General features: G+C 46.2%; 1 protein-coding gene across 1 annotated transcript in view; it reads right to left on the minus strand.

Annotated features, from left to right (window-relative positions):
* The window catches only part of CUX1 (cut like homeobox 1), a 286,591-nt gene that overhangs the window by 26,590 nt on the left and 242,890 nt on the right, over positions 1-17,111 (minus strand). The window contains exons 22-25 of the mRNA XM_023537497.1: positions 15,123-15,425; positions 11,178-11,366; positions 5,023-5,287; positions 5-170 (exon numbers count right to left, since the gene is read on the minus strand). Of these exons, the coding sequence (XP_023393265.1) occupies positions 5-170; positions 5,023-5,287; positions 11,178-11,366; positions 15,123-15,425 (923 nt within the window). The remainder of the gene's footprint in view (positions 1-4; positions 171-5,022; positions 5,288-11,177; positions 11,367-15,122; positions 15,426-17,111) is intronic.

Below are 17,111 nucleotides of genomic sequence, written 5' to 3' on the forward strand. Positions count from 1 at the left end.
CGGCGTCCGCGGCGCTCGGGCCCTCTGCAGCCTCCACGCCGTCGCAGCTGTCGCCCTCCGAGCTGGGTGCTGGCCGGCTGCTTCGGGCTGACGGGGAGTCGCTGGCCCCGGCCTGGCCCTGGCTCCCGGCCTGAATCTCCTCAATGAACAGTTCTCTGCGGATCCGAGACCTATGAGACACAAGGAGGGAGGACGCCATGAGGTGGCCGCTGCATACAGGTAGGCACAGGCCCCTTGCCTTGAAGCTCGGGCTTTTTGCCATCCCGTTCCCTCTCCTCTCTTCTGCATTGAATCGCACTGAGTCGTACACTCCCACCCCAGGCTGAAACCCCCCTGAGGCCCCTACTACCCACAGTGCAGAGATACAGCCCCTACCTAAGTGGGGCCCCACTCCTGGGTCACTGCCCTGGACTCCTCGCTGAGCCAGGAGCCTGAGCAAAGGCCCCACTGTCTCCCAAACTCTGTGCTTTTGCATAAGCCGTTTCTTGGTTGAAATGCCAGTCCCTATTCTCCACCAGGATGGGACACCAATGTTACTTATTTAAAGGTACCATTTCCTCCATCTCCAACTAGGCTATGAATGGCCAGGTCCATTTACTCTTTGCACACCCCTGGCCTACCATGGTGCTTTCTGGTATACAGTAATAAATGTTGACTGAATTAATAAATGGAAATGCAGGATGAATGATAACCACTGCTACCTCATCAGGACTTCCATGAGAGAGGACCAATTAGTAGTGCCCAAAGTGAAATATTCCGCATCCAGCTCTAAGTTAGGTCAGGGGCTCTGGTGGAATTCCATAAAATAATGTTTCAACTAATTTCCTCCTCTGAAAGGAGAAGCCCAGGGAAGGGCTTCAAGCAAGGAGGAGACCAAATATGTGTTCCAACACATTAAGCATGTTTTAATCAAGCTGAGTGTAGCTGACAGTCAGTGGAAAATGTGTCCTAGTAATTTTTTGGGTCTGAAAGAAACAGCTAGGATCCTAGCCTTCCCTGTTTTGGAGCCTTGGTGATGTCATGAAAGGGCTCGTGTTAAGTCTTTTTGTGCCAAAGTTTCTCTTCCCACCATGTTGACAGTACTAGGCTCAATCAGAAGTTTCTCCAGGTGTTTATTCCCAAGAGTTGAAAAAGCCAACTGTTAATGGTAAAGCATCTTCAGGTAAATTAGCACCAAGCCCAGTGTCCTGCAGAAGCTGGGCCTGTAGAGGATCATTGGGTTAGGCATGCATGAAAATATTTTCTGCAGTACATATAACTCAATAAAGGAATGTTTTTTGAGACCCCACTATATGCCAGGTCCTGTATTGGATGTGGGGAGTTTTGTCAGGGAGAATCTGGCTATTGTTTAGCCCAGTATATCAGAACTCTAGTGATGGTTATCTGCTACATAGTTATTTGCTCCCTGCATAGGGTGAGCTCTGACTCTTGTCTTGAAGATGATTTCTGAGCCTGAGTTGCAGGGTGAGGTCTTGAAGTCCCCTAGAAGTTCCTAGGTGTAACAGAAAACTTTCCTCTCCTTCCTACTGTGGGAGCCTGTGAAATGGCACCAGGTTCCCGGGCATCATGCTGGGAGGGCAAGTCTGCTCTTCCCTGACTTTCAGGCCCCTTGGTAGCCAAAAAAGCCAGCTGAGGTGAACACCCAAGCCCATCCCACCCTGATTAGGGAGGTGGGAAGCTAGACAGGTAGCTAAGGGTTTGGCTCTAGCCAGGCCACAGGCCCACCAAGTACTAACTCTGAGCCTCAGGGACAGACTGGCCCAGAACAAAGCACAGGCTTTTTAGAACCAGGCATACCTGGGTTTGACATCTGGCTTTGTCACTTACTACCTAAGCAACTTGGATAATTTCCTTAACCTTTTCGAGCTTCAGTTCTTATCTGAAAAATGTAGAGAACAGTATCTTCTTTGCAGAGATGTGAAGATTAAATAAAATGTTAATGTATAATATAGGATGGAAAGTAGACCAAAAAAGAGAACTCTTCTTATCATGTAGCTGCCTTTTGAATACAGAATCTCTGTTACAAGAGCTAAGGCTGGGGGAGGGAAGGGACAACCGCATGCCTGGGGCATGGGATTCAGGCTGCCACCCTCACCGGCTCAGTTAAGATGTATAACCTTTCTCTGTAAAATGGGGCTGTCAGCACTGTGCTCAACTGTGATCAGAGGATCTAATGAGATAACACATCTATAACACTCTTGGCTCAGTGCCTGGCAGATATTATGTGCCCAACATATATGAAACATCATCTTTCTTAGCTTAGATTTGTCTCTCTGTCTATGAGGAATATTATCTTTTGGTCTAGAAAGACCAGGTTCCAGGAGATCTGGTTTTCAGAAAAGTCACACAAGGTTCACAAGCTGCCATGGCTTTTAGGGCTCAGAAAGGTTTCTACTGGGTGGACCTGTTCTTCCAGGAGACCAGGTGTCCTGTGGTATGTTGTTCTGGCATTCCTGGCTCCATTCCTAGGTAATTGTTCACTCTAAAATACTTCCAATTTCCTTAGGGTGAAAGGAAAAGGGGAAGTAAGGTTTTATTTATTTTTTTGATGGGGGCAAAAATTGACTCAAGCATTGTTCCCTGAGGGTTCCAGTGGGGCAGAAGTAAATAAAATCAATGTCTTCTATTTAATTCCTGCAGGAAGAATGTAAGAAACTGCCTTCTCACTTAGGAATTAAACACTTTCAGTAATGTGTGCTGACTACTATTGTGTGCCTGTCCTTGTATGAAGCTCTGTGGGGTACACCATGGTAAGCTAGCCTATACTAAAAATTTAATGGGAGCGCTAAAGCCAGGAGGACAGCACTTGCCCCATTTGAATCTCCGCTCTGCACTTTACCTCCTGGGTGACTTTAGGCAAATGATTTCGGTTCTTTGGGCTTTGTGCCAATTCTGAATGACCTGGTGCTGCTCACTTCTCATCCAACCTATTTTGTGGCTTATAAAATTCTTCTCTAGTTCAGTTCTTCTTCTAAGATCCTGCACATCTCATATCTCCCAGGATATTTTTCCAGATCTCCACAGCTAAAACTCATCCTTGCCCTTGGCTTTTCCGTTTGACTCAGCCCAGCCTGCTTTGTTGTGGAGTTATTTTTGAAAGAAAGCCTTTATGGAGCATCTACTCTAGATCTGGAACTGAGCTCATTTACTAAGTTTTGAGGCCCTATTGCTATTTGTCCTCTCTCTCCCTTCTTTATTTTTGTCAAGGGTGTATAGTTGAATTCGCTTATGTTAAATGCACAAATGAGGCATTTTCACAATGACCAGCTGACCATCATGTGATGGGTATTACCACAGTTGTCAGGAGGCCAACAAGATGAGTGACAGCAGCTGAGAAACCTGGAGAAAGCATGCCCTGGCCAGGAGACGTGACTGACATTCAACTGAGGACTGAAGGGTAATCTGGGAAAAAAGGTGGCCCCAGCAGGGCCAGGGGAAATGGTTTTGGAGATATTTTGTGTAATCAGTAGCACCTTTACCCAGATATTCAATCATCTACAGCTTTATGCACTCTGGTCTGGAGTTGTAATACTTGCATTAAAATGGACCTAACTTTTAAGTAGAAGACTCGAACGTGCATATTTAAATGCACCTTCGTGTCTAGAGAGTGAAAATGGGGTGACATAACACCTGGCAAGGAGACGCTCTGGTGAACCTCTACTCACATTTCCAAACTTGTTTACTACCCTCGAAGTTTCCTTCCATGTAGCAGGCACTCCATTATTGTACCTGCTGGCCTTGATTTGCCTGTTTTTATCTGACTGGTAAATTTAGGATGAATAAACCAGTTGTTTGTGCTTAGCTTATATACTTTCTTTGGCCCCAGGAAGCCAGCCTGGGGCCAGTGCTGCCATGATGGATAAATCTGCCCAGTTCTTGGGGTCAGGTAGCGGGTCTATTCAGCTCTCACACCATGCTACATCTGCTAACTTAACCTTTATCAGCAATAAATATTGGTTCCCATCTAATACTTAAAAAGTTTCCAATTTGTTCAGAACCCAGGAGGTTTACTGGGCCCCTTCAGAAACTCCAGCAAAGCCTATCAGATGAGGCAGGACCCCATGAAGAGGCACAACTGCCCCTCTCTATTGCCTGCCACTTGTTTCAGGGCCATGCCCACACTAGCTACAGAAGTGTACTTGTCACCTTGGTATAATCAGGAGCACCTACCCTAGTTTTATTGAGCCCTATAGAAAATAATGTTCTGATGAGAACTTGTAATTAGATGGCCTCTTACAAGGAATGAAAAAAAGCAGGAATTCTATCACGCTACTGGGAATCTATGATCAACAATTACATCTATGATCAACAATTCATTATCTTTCGGTGAACTTCCATTATCTAATCTGAATGTGTCACCCTAGTTTACTTTGTTCGACAAGGAGGGCACTCAGCCCTTCCCTGCTCAGGTAAGTAGTTATTCATCCCCTCTGAGTTTTATATTTTTCATCTGTAGAATGCAGATAATACTACATTCCTTATATAGTTGTAAGAATCAGGTAATATAGTGTTGGTTAAAACACAGCTCAGTGCCTGAAGATCTAGTAGATGCTCAATAAATTAATTCATGTACTTTCCCAAAAGAAAGGGTTTTATAAAACTTAATTTACTGAATTACGAAACGAATCAAACTAATTAGGAAAATAATACCTGTAAAAGGTCCTGAGAAAGCATCCAAAAATCACTAAGAAATGTTCACTACTATGGAACCATGAACGCCTACACTCTCCCTTATTAAATGATATAACTGAGAGGAAAATTTTTTTCTGGCCATAGATGTGCATTGTCTCTACGTGAGCCCACGTCTTTGGAGTTAATAGCTCCAATAAAGCAACATAAAAAACCACCTAACTGACCAAACCACTGAGCACTGACCAAGTTCTCAGCCTCCCGTATGACAGGGCCAAGTCCCCAGAACATCATTCCTGGCCACTCTCTTGCAGTACATATCAACCTCTTCCCAAGGGCTGAAAGTCTGTTCTCTCGGAGCCAGGATTTACTGAGTTGAGAGCAGGATCATACCTGTAATTGTGGAACCAGTTGATGACAGTGCTGGTTTTCAAGTTGAGCTGGGTGGCGAGTTCTTCGATGGTTTTTGGTGACGGGTATGGCTTTTGCTGATATGCTCGTTTCAGAGCTTCTTTCTCTTCAGGAGCCAGCACCACTCGGGGTTTCTTCAGCTGGTGCTGGGGCTGGGGGCTGGCGCCTTGGCTGTAGTCAATGCCAACGGATGGGGGCTCGCAGGGCTGGCTGTCGCTGACTGAGCTGTGCCGCCGTTTCATGTAGGCTGAGGAAGGGAGAGAAGTCAGACTGAGGTGCAGGCCCAGCTGTGAGATCCACCCAAGCTCCCGACCCCCCACAGTATACAGTATACCACTGGCTCGAGACTACTTTCGTGTAGATTATGGCATCAGGCTGTTCTGCCCTGCTCTTCCAAAGCATCTCAAAACACTTGGACTAGAACCATTCTGAAACCCAACACACACTGATCGAGGATCTGCTCTGTTACAATGTGAGGTCCCTGTCTCTCCCACATGACAATTTAGTGGGGGACACAGAGAAGTATACAGATAGATGACCGCAGTAGGGGGGCACCAAGGGAAATTACAGCTCAGGCTGGGGAGGGGTCCGGGGAGGCTTCCCAGGAGAGATTATGTTTAAACTGAATCTTAAAGGACAAGGAGGGATTAATCAGAAAAAATAGGTGATGAGATAGATGGTATGAGGTTGCTCCAGAAAGTGGGAACAACATGAGCAAAGATACAGAGTCATACAACAGCACGATTAAAGCGTGCTGTGTGTGTGTGCACATGGAGGGGTGGTGGTGTAGGAGGAATTGTTGGACATAAGGCTGGAGAGACGGTTAGAGCAAGGGCAGGCCAAAAGTTTGGACTCTACCTCGAAGGCAATAGGAAGAAATGAAAAGATTTTCATTAAGGGAATGATTTGATCAGCAATATGTTTCTGAAAGGCTGTTCTGGCTACAGTTTGGCAGGAGAAGGACTAGAAGAATGATAAAGATCTGAACTAAAGCAGTGGGGATGGGGTTGGAGAAAAGCAGATGGATTGTGGGGACGTTAAAGGTAAAACTGACAGGATTTGGTGACTGATTCAATGTGGGACTAGAGAGCGGGGAGCTGAGGATTGCTCTCTGGTCTCGGGCATGGAAGATGAGGTGGGTGCTGGTGTTTTTGGGTTGGGCACCATGGAGGGAGCAGATTAAAGGGAGAAGATGATGGTTTGTCTCGGAAATGTGGAGTTTGAGGAGTCTCTGGGTCACCCACATCGAGATGTTCTGTAGGCAGTTGGACAGATAAGTGTAAAACTCAGAGAATGATCTGGGCTAGAAAGGAATTTGGAATCACTAAAACAGAAACTGTAGTTGAAGTCAGTGGCATTGATGAGACAGAGAAGGGCTGAGGACAAAAGCCTGGAAGACAGCCACACATAGAGGACACTCCCAGGAAGAAGCATGAAGGAAACAGAGAGAGAGGAGGAAAACCAGGAGATGATAGCACAATAGAGGGATGAGTGAAGAGTAATGGTCAACAGTGTCAATGCTGCAGTAAGAAAGTGTGACAAAGACTCAGAATGTCCTTTGGGTTTAGTGATTGGGAGATAAGTGGAGAACTTGGTGAACTCATACAGTGGAGCTGTGGGAGCAGAAGCCAGACTGTGTATGTCTGACAGCAAATGGGAGGTGAGGAAGTAAAGGTAGTGAGCATAAATTACTATTTTAAGAAGCCTAACTGTAAAAGAAAAATGAGAGACAGGATGGCTTCTAGAAAGGAAATTCAGGGCTGAGGGTGAGTCTTTAAAGATGAGAGCGAGCTGACAATGTTTCCTAGAAAAGCAAGATGACAAAGAGCTGGCGATACAGGTGAGAAAGATGATCACTGGAGGTGCATAAGGATGGGTGGAGATACGGACACATTTCTAGGGACTGATGATGGCAAAACTGATGGCCTTTGTTTTCTGTATGAAGTCGAAGGCAGGAGGAAAAGTGATCTGAAGTGATGGCAAAGGAGTCTTGCGAGTGGTGGAGTTGTGGGAAACTATGGTGGAGGATGGAGGAGAGAGATGGCTGGGGGTGAGGAGAGAAGCACAAAGGACCGTACTGGAGCTGGAGATACAAATCTATGGTGGCTCCAACCCACGAAAGTCTGGCAGGTCTCAGATGCCAAGGAGGATGGGTGGAAAAAACTGACAGGGCACTAATGCAAGGCTGGGATTTACAGAGGGATAAGGAGTGGAAAGATATGAGAAGTAGAGTGTCATGGCCAGAGAGTAACGAAGTGATGGCTCATGGAGTCTGGGATGTCTAGGGAACGACGCAAAGGCAGCAGAGGGCAAATTGAGTGAGGTACCTGAATTTAGGCTTTGAGAGGTAGAGTAGTGCATAATAACAAGATGTGGGAACCACCAAGAATTGAGGAGGTCAAAGAACTTGAGGCCCGGGTGCTGGCTGGGTCAGATGGGTCATAAAATCTCCCTGGATGAGGCAGGATGTGGGCATGGAGGAAGACAGTGATACAGGGGCCAGTCTTGAAAAAATGCAGAGTGAGCAGGAGGCGGGCAGATGATGGAGAAGGGGACTTAAAATAAAGCCTGCTGGAAAGAGCTTTGAGCAGGCATGGGCCGAACCCAGGAGTGGAGAAGTGGCTGGAGCAGGGCTCAGAGCCTGGGGACACACGTGGCCTGTCCTGAAAGGGACAGAAGGAGAGAAGCTGGAGATGAGGGGAGGACATGTGCTGTTAATGTGTTTTTACTGTAGAATGAGGGAAGGAGGGGTAGCGGGGAGTGGGCAGGCTGTGATATGGCTCAGGGACTCAGCGTGTGATTGTTGGTGGGAATATGCTGACTGGACTGTGAAGCAGATGGGAGGTGATTCCTTGATTTTAAGTTCCCTCTGTTCTATCAGTGCTATCTGTGCTTCATCTGCTCCTCCTGTCTTTATGTGTCACTAATCACCAACTATGCTTCAAGGTGAAAACCATTCAGACTTCTTGAGCAAATGAATCATTCACAGTAATCTTTCTAGGGGACTAGTTTGGAATATGGTCTGAAAATTCTTTAAAACTTTTTAAAACTGATGGAAGATGAGAAATATTATTTAATTTAATCAGCATGTAGTAGTAAGAGTAGCAGCAGCAGTTATCATTTATCGTTAATCCTTGCAGTTAAGCAATGGGAGAGACATTATTCCTTTGTACAGATGAAAAAAACTGAAGCTTAGAGAGGCTAAATGATTTGCCTGAGGTCACCCAGGTAGGAAGAGACAGAACTGAGGTCTGATCTAAGTTTGCTTTGCATGGCACTGCCTGCCCTGCCCAATGGTGGCCAGTCCCCTGGCCCTGTCTGGCCACAGCATGGGAGCATGGCCTGAAGCTGTGTCTGTGGGAGCCACAAAAAGCCAGGGAGACATACTTCAGCAGCACTGACATTAGGGTCTCAGATGTCACAGGAGAAGACTATGGTGATGTGCTGAGTGGACTGAAGAAGTAAACAGGAGTAAATGGGCCTGTCAGTGCATCTGCAGCCTCCAGGGAGAGGAGCCCAGATGCGCCAGAAGAAGCTGAATATGTGCGTGTGTCCAGGTGCTTGTGACTGTGTGGACAGGCTGGTTCAAGGGCCATCTCATGAAGGAAACAAAAAGCAGAAGGCAGACTAGGGTAGAGAAAGAAAGTGTACAAGAAAGAAAAAAAGAAAGGCAAGCAGGAAGGAGAACAATCAAAGATTTGGTCAAAAGGGAGAAGAAGCAAAAGCTTTATGGAAGAGAAGGAAGCATAATGTACACGTGAATCTTACAGTCGGATTACCTGGTGCAGAATTTTTAATCTAGGCTACACGGGTAGTACAACCCCATCAATTTTAAAGGAATATAATTATTTTAATAATTATCATTTACTAAGCACTTATGTGTGCTGGTTATTATACTAGGTACACTCTTTTTAATCCTCACAACCTGAAAAAGTTAGCATTATTATCCTCATTTTACAGATGTAGAAACAGCCTAGGGAGTTACTTAACTTGCCATTTTATAATTAGAACTAGGAAACAACCGAGAAGGCCAGTCTTCTCTCCCTAAAATTCATGTGATAGAATTAAGAGGCCTGAAAGAAATGAACTTGATCTGTCCAGCCAGCCCCTCTGGTTGGGTGGATGACCAGTAGTCTATGGAGATCACAGGAAGTACTGTGCTCCAGGTCACACGCTGCTGTGTCTGATGGGTCTAGTACCCAGTCTCCCACTGGGACTGGTGAAGGCTCCTCTAGTGAGCATCCCTACTAGGGAGAGGCAACACTGGAACCACCGTTGCTTATAGACTTTGGGATGTGAGGAGGGGCCTGGGCCCCACTAAAACAATAACTCTTTTGTAACACAAGATGGCGCCCAGCCTATGCAGAAGGAGGAGTGGAAGTATAGGGAGCCCTGGATAATCTATTTCCGGAGGCTGGGGTCTTTTCCCACTGGCCCCGGAGGAGAAACATGCCAGGCGTGTTAGGGCCAGGGCTTGCTTCTCTCCTGATGTTTGTAGCAACAGGAGGCTGCTCGGGTGACCTTTGGGAGGGCTGGCCTGGATGTTCAAAGCTGCCACCAGGAGAGAGCTCCCTGGCACGCAGCGAGCGCAAGAACAGAGGGCATTGCCTTTTGACAAAAAGCAGAAAACTTTACAATTGCTTGGGTGAGCACTGATAACTGTTGAAACTCAGTGATGGATATACTGGGTTCATGATACCATTCTTTCTATTTTTATGTTTGAAATTTCCCATAATAAAAAGTTAAAGACTTTGTGGCACCAGGCCTCTGGAGCCTGCGGCACTGCCTGTGTCAGAGCCTTGGTCTGTCTACACACTTCCAGGCAGGCAGGAGCCCACTGGAGGGCCTTGGATCGGGTAGAAGGCCGCTGCCTGAGCACATGGTCCCACTGTGGAAGGTGCTCAGCTCAAGGCACAGAACACATATCTGAGACCACCAGCCTGGAATCTGACAGCCTGGAGTTTGGATTCCTGCTCCCTGTTTATGCTAGCTCTTGAAATCAGGTAAGTTTCATAATGCCTGAGCCTCATATTTCCTGGGTAATGACATTTGTACTGGATAGAGCTGTGTGGATCAAGTGCCGTCTCAGCTCAGTGCCTGCCAAATAGGAGGCACACAGGGACTGGAAGTGTCTATTATGAAAAAAGAGCCAGGTCCATGAGCTCTTGGGGAAAGAGGCTTCAGAGACTCTCTCCTTGGAGCTCTAAGCCTTTCCCTGGTTGGGCGAGAACAGTGATACTTGGCTGGCAGTGAGCAGCGGCCTCTCCAGGGTGGGTGTCATGCCCACTCCTCAGTTGGGCTCCTCTGCAAAAGCGGATTTAAGGAAGGTAGTCACAGCTTTTATACCCACATCAGCAGCTGGTACCAGATCTCCACATCTAAGAGATTCAGATTCAGCCCAGAGTGAGCTCACAGCACTGCAGGTGATCCAAGGAAACCCTTTAGGATTTCTCCTGTGTTATAGCCTCTGGAGGACATGGACCATGCTGAGCAACATTTGAGAGGGTTGTTTCAGAAGCATGGGGGAAGAGAGCTGCATTTAGCCCTCTAGGAGGCCATAGCCTCTACAGCCCCCTGAGACTATGAAGTCACAGAAGGAGAGAGCTGGTCTGGCAGGAATTTGCTTTGCCATTTTCTAGGCTGGCGTCCTTAATGAAGGCATCTAACTTCTCTAAATCCAAGTCTCCTTACCTATAAATGCATTTATTAATGATCTCTGACAAGATAGTATGTGGACATTCCTGGCATGTGGTACATGTACAATAAATGTTCTAATATCCCATTCACCTAACAAGACAAAAGAAAGCAAACACAAGACACTACCAAGTGCTGCTCATTTCTTGGTGGCTTTATTCTCCTGAAAGAAGAAAAAGGGTACACTGACGGCTAGGGCAACAATGAGGAATTGTCAAAGTGCTCCCCAGTGCTAAAATGTCCTTGGGTTCAGGCCACTAGGTAGAAGACACAAATCTTCCCAGTCTTCTTAGGCACTCATTGGCAGATGAGTGTCAAAAAATCCTTTGCCCTGCCTTAAACAGCCCCTAGGTCACACATCAATGTCCCTCATCAGCTCTGCATGAAGGCTTTAGAAGAGACAGCGCATTTATAAATGAGAAAGCAACTACTGGAGTGGTTACCTTTCTTTTCCATCCGTTTCATGTCCATCAGCTTCTCCACGTTATTGGGGTCATTCAGCCACAGCTGCATTCGGACAAAGGGCTCTCGTCCTTTCAGACTGAGCTTGTGCCAGGGCTTTGGGCGAGCAAGGAGGTCGGAGACAGAGCCTTGGGTGAGCCCTAAGATAGTCTCACCAAATAAGCGCTGACCTAGAGAGAAAACAGAACCAAGAGAGATGTCATCACTAAGACCCAGGGATCTGGAAGGATAAATATGTGTCAAGGTTAAATCAGACACAGCCTTTAACCCATTTCCTGTTTGCCCCAAGAAGACTCACTGGCGGCGCTTGCAGCTACAGCATTTACCCCGAGATAACTCGCGGATTGGAGTCCTAACTGTACCCCCAAAGTTTGCCAAGAAATATCTGGCTTTTATTATTATTTTTGCATTGCTCTAGTACATATCAGTAGTCTTCAGAAACAAATGCTATCATTCTATTTATTCGTTCTGTTTTTAGTAGTGGTATTTCCATTTATAAAATATAGTTAATTCTTGACCGCTGAAAATGTCAAATCCTAGAAACCGTAGCATTCCTACGTGTGATGTTAAACTAATGCTGGCAGCGAGCTGCACTTTTCTTTTTCTAAATGGGAAAAGAGATAAAGGCCCAGAGTCTGGTCAGCTGGGTTCTGCACCTTGGAACAAGTGCTTTGTAGAAGCATTTCTTCAGCCAGACTCCTGAAGAAGAACTCCATTGGTGGTGCAGTCAGTTTTACTCTTGCATTCTGCTTATGCACAATGTTTCTCTCAAAAAGCCTTCAGGCTTTGGATGAACTGAGGCATGGATAATAATACCTGCCACATTTATCAGAGGTGGTTAATCCCAAACCCAAGCTCAGGAGGTTAAGCGGCACACAGGGAGACCTCTCTTTTACAAACTCAAACCACAGGAGCGTCTGCACCAGCTCCTTTCACGGTTCACAAGGTTATCAGGTTTTGCTGAGAAAAGAGGCCACTTGACCCAAGGTCACAGCAGGAAAGAGGAGGAGAGAGAGCTCCTCAGCTCTGTTTTTCTGAAAAGCAGGCCATTTCTAATTCTAAAGTCTGTTCCCACAGTCTAAGCTGCCTCTGCTGATTGAAGCTCAAAGTGCCTTTTCTTGATGCCTTTTCCCTGAGGCCATGGTGGGCAGCCTGTTCCCCAGGCTCATCAGAGGGCATTTCACTCTGGAGAGCACAGCGACACGTTCGTCAGAGGCTTCAAAAGAAAATTTCTCTTCTCTAAGAGCCATTCAGCTGCAGGTTAAGAGGGGGCACCACTTTTAAAGGTACGAATGAGAATGTGATGGGAGAACTTAAATGAACAGGACTTATTAGGTAGAAATGGAGATTGGGATTAGAGAGGCCAGTCTTTGGTACCATGAAGTGCACAGAACATGATACCCGGGGCAGAGGTGACTGTGGATGACTGGCTTATTCCCTCCATGCCTCACGTTCTCCATCTGTGAGAGGGAAACACCATCACCTGTGCTTATAGGGTAGTTGTGAGAAAGTGGTGGAGTGCCGCCTTGTAAAAAGTGGGACTCCAAGTAAAGTTTACAGCATGTAGAGCTTTGGATTTGAGAAGCAAAAAAATTTTTTTTGGTGTTACTCATTTTAACTTACAGATTCATTTACTGATTTTGTAAACTTGTTTCTCTGCTTTACAAACTCTTAGTTTAGCCTACAAACATCCTAAGTTTTTTGTTGTGGTTGTTTAAATTGTACCTAATTTTAATCTGGCAAACAAATCTCATTTCATTCCAAGAAGCTTGCTGTGTTCAGGAAAATGATACATATGAACAGCTAGTTACTATTTGCTTGACCCATCTAGTTGTATGGGGGGAAAAATCAAATTGAGTATTCTTGGAAAATTATTTGTATTACTCTAGAGGTTTCACAGCAGTGGCTCACAATCGTTTTTGGGTCACAGACCCATTTGAGAACCTAAAGAAAGCTACAGACCCTGATGAAATGCGCACATACACATTCTGCATATGATTTCAAGAGACTGACACACAGACATTCCAAGATCCCAGGCCAAGCGATAAGAGGATGCCTGAGTCTCAACTAAGCATCAGAGATGATGCCTAATTCAGCTGTAATTTAGCCCCCTCTGTGTTCATTAATCCCCTAAGAGACCCCAGTAGGGCAGGTAGCTCCTTTCCCGGAGAAGCAAAGGCCAGTGAGAACAATCATGAACACTGCTTTTCATCTCTGAGTCCAGGGTGATGCTGTTGTGGAGCTTTCTCCTGGAAGTTCCTGCCCAAAGAAGTGTAAGTCATCTATCTGGCATGAAAGTTTCAGCCCTCAGAGCACTGATTTATACTGCACAGCATTTGAAAATCGAGTTCCACAGGCCAGTGGGGTTCTGCTATGGCTGCACATGAACATGATCAGCTACAACTCCAGTACCGATGGGGACATGGATGGGAAGGCCAAGGGTGAGATTTTAATGTTTATGACCTCACAATTGTGATCTTGCAACTTAGTGTTTGAAAATGAGAGTTTTCTTCAGCCGATTTTCAACATTTACATAAAATGACACTTCCTATAAGGGAGTGGACAGCAGTAATATATCAGGCCCTGCTTCCTTGGACTTGCAACAAGACTATAAGGTAGGGGGTGACTCAAGTCTAAGAATTAGTCATTTTTAAGAGCCAACAACTAAATTACTGTTACAAATTAACTTGAAAAACAGACACACAAGGCCTCTCCTGAAGGTACTGGGCAAATTCCAATAACTCTTTGGGGTCGTCTTAACATGCACCGAAGAGAATGGTGCTCCTTTAGTTGACTTTTACACCTGAGAAATAAGGAAGACTTAAGTGTTTGGGGAATGGCTGTCTCCATTCTCTGGATGTCTAAATCAGGAGAATCCTGTCTAGTCAATACTATACTGTAGGAGCACAGTGGTTTGAAATGACTAAGCACCCTAATATTCTTACAGCTACAGACCGGTGGTGCCATGAGGCCCTCAGAGAGAGCCACATCCAGCAGAGCACCTGAAAGGCTGTGGCACTTTTGAGTTGAATGGCCTGGGTGTGAAACCCAGTGGGAGAGGTGGTAAACTCAGTTTTGTAGGGGCTGCCTCCTCCCAGGGGAGGGCCTGGGGAATGGAGCCAGCTTCACAGGTAACAGGGATCACAATAATAGACTATTAGCTGCCAGGCAAGGTGCTAGCAATTGCTGCTACTCACAACCCCTAGGCAGGCCAATTGTCATTCCAGTTTTACTGAGGAGGCTAAGAGAGTAGCTTGCTCAGTATCACAGACACAATATGTAGAAGACTTAGGATTTGAACCCAGTCTGTCAGACTCTTCCCCTATGCCAGTGGTCCCTACCTTTTTGGCACCAGGGACTGGTGCTCTTATGAGAATCTAATGCCTGATGATCTGAGGTGGAGCTGAGGTGGTGATGCTAGCGGTGCGGGGGCGGCTGCAAATACAGATGAACCTTAGCTTGCTACCACTCACCTCCTGCTGTGAGGTCCATTTCCTAACAGGCCACAGACCAGTACCAGTCCTCAGCCTGGAGTTTGGGGTACCCTGCCCTATGGCATCCTGGGCTGGCAGGTTGCTGCTGATCCTGCCCAGCTCTGGGGCCCACCAGGATTTGGAGCTCTACTGGGCATAACCCAATCAGCGGGGTTGGAGTGGGTGGTCTGAGTAGGCTCCAGGTCTGAGAATGTGTATGTTTTACGAAGTCCCGGCTTGGGCACAGTGAAGAAGCCAGCTGGGACTGACCTGCTGAACTCTCGTGCCTTTATGAGCCCCTTAGGGGGACGTTTTTGTGTTCTTAAAGGTAGACTGTAAACGTTTAAACTCTTTGGCTGGCTTGGCCTGAGGTTCTTCCAGCCCTCCTTCCTGAGAACTTCAACAGGAAATGACCTGCGACCTCTGGACTTAGCAACTGGGGTGGGAACTCACCGAGGTTGTTGTCGGTAAGCACCTCCTTGACCCTCTTGGTTATGCCGTAGGTGTCCAGCTCTGGAGACATGGCTACCAGCTCTTGAATGCTGAGGGCTGAATGTCCGGAGAGAGGCAGTGGGGTGGTGGGCTGGGAGTCCGAAGCAGGCGGGTCGCTGGGTTCTGGTGGTTTGCCATCCTTACTTGTTTCAATAGGGGGACAGGGCTGCTGGACCAGTTCAGTCAAACTCTTCACTGATTCACTAGAGCTCATTGGTGATTCAGGAGCAGGGCTGCAGCTGGCAGAGGTCTTTGGCGTGCTTTCTGTAATTAAAGCAAATGGAAAACCGAGGCTGAAAATAGCTGTCTTTCACGACATATATCTACTTTCCTTACCTAGGATAGTAAATAAACGCCTTGTACAAGAAGGATACAGTATGGATTTAAGTGAACCGTTTTATTGTTTTATAGTTTTTTTGACTGAGAGTAACCTTTCATTTTTGGTATAAAAAATAGAAACAGAAGAAAAACTAGGGGTCTAAATAAAAGATTTCTTTAGACTCAACATAGGGCACTATGTTAAAAAAATATGTCATATTAATCATGTGCTATTACTGTCATGATTTCTAATTCTATAATTCAGGAGTACTTTGCCTAGGTTATGATTTGCATACTTACTTTGTCCATAATTTCGTTTTGTCCATTGTTTTAATAAGGGCTGCCCATGATATGTGGTCATCATAGTGATGACCCTTGATAAAGAGAACTAAGGGTCACTGCCGGCCCCCAGTGGCGCAGGGCTGAGTCTCGGGACCTCGGGCTGGTTCTCACTGTGATCCCAGGGGGCTCCACAGCACCCAGACTGGAGGGAACCAACAGAAGAGGCACACCTGCCCCATCTCTGTCAAATCCTAGGAGGTGCTTCTGAAAGGAAGCTCTTTGTTTGTCTATGCCTGATGTCACCAACACCAGAGACATGAGGCCCATGTGGGCAGTCAGGTCTCCACACTCTCCTTTCTTAAGAAGGGCCCCAGAGAGATGACAGCTCATGCAGCCAGGCTACTCAGTGTACATCAGCATACACGGATGGCCTCAAAAATATTTGGTGCCTGGCTAAACGAAACGTAACACCGAGTAATAAATGAATTACAACTGACCAGATAACCGGAATATCCTTTGCTGGACATATTATATCCAGAATAAGGAACTATTCTGAACCCAAGAGGATGGGAAATGTATTCCAAATACAAGAGATATTTTGTATAAATACCTAGAAAGACAGAACCCCAAATAAAACAAATACAACTGATAAACCTGTTTATTGTCCTAGACTGGTACAGAGTTCCACCAGCGCATAAACCTGTGTCCTCAACCTGGAAAATCAGGTTAAACAACAACGATGGTTTGTGAAAGATGTAAAAGAGACAGACGTAACAGCGGAAATGGTCCATATAAATCTTTAAGGCAATATGAATCCTACAAATCGGATTTCTTCTCTCTGCTCACCTCCAGGTCATCAGACAACTGGATATAAAACCCAGCAAATGTTATTTTTGTATCTGAAGCAGCAAAGGAATTGTACTGTAAATTTGCCCTGATTCACCCATGCGAGGGACCAATTTGGCAGATCATCCATCTTGCTCACTGTATACTGTCAAGGATGGCATGAATTCCCCACATGATAAACAGATTTCTCCTCAGGTTTGTGTCCTTTAACCCACAGCAAGGTCAAAATCATGGCTGCCTGGCTAAGTGCACAGTGCTGCTGCCCAAGTGTTCTCCCTGTTTTGTTCTGGGTGCTGGCTGAGGCAGAGCTCCCCAAATAACTGGAGTGGCGGTGCATTTCCTTCTTCTGGGAATTCTCAGTAAGCTGTCTGCATACATTTTTACCATGAAGAACTCCTGAGAGAACAGAGGCACTCACCACACGTGACCAGTGCTCCCAACCATGGCTACAGACAAATGTGAACCCCCAAGATCAAAACCCTGTGCGGACCTTGAGATGTACCG

This window comes from Pteropus vampyrus, unplaced genomic scaffold (genome assembly GCF_000151845.1).
Source record: "Pteropus vampyrus isolate Shadow unplaced genomic scaffold, Pvam_2.0 Scaffold193, whole genome shotgun sequence".
Taxonomy (NCBI): Eukaryota; Metazoa; Chordata; class Mammalia; order Chiroptera; family Pteropodidae; genus Pteropus; species Pteropus vampyrus.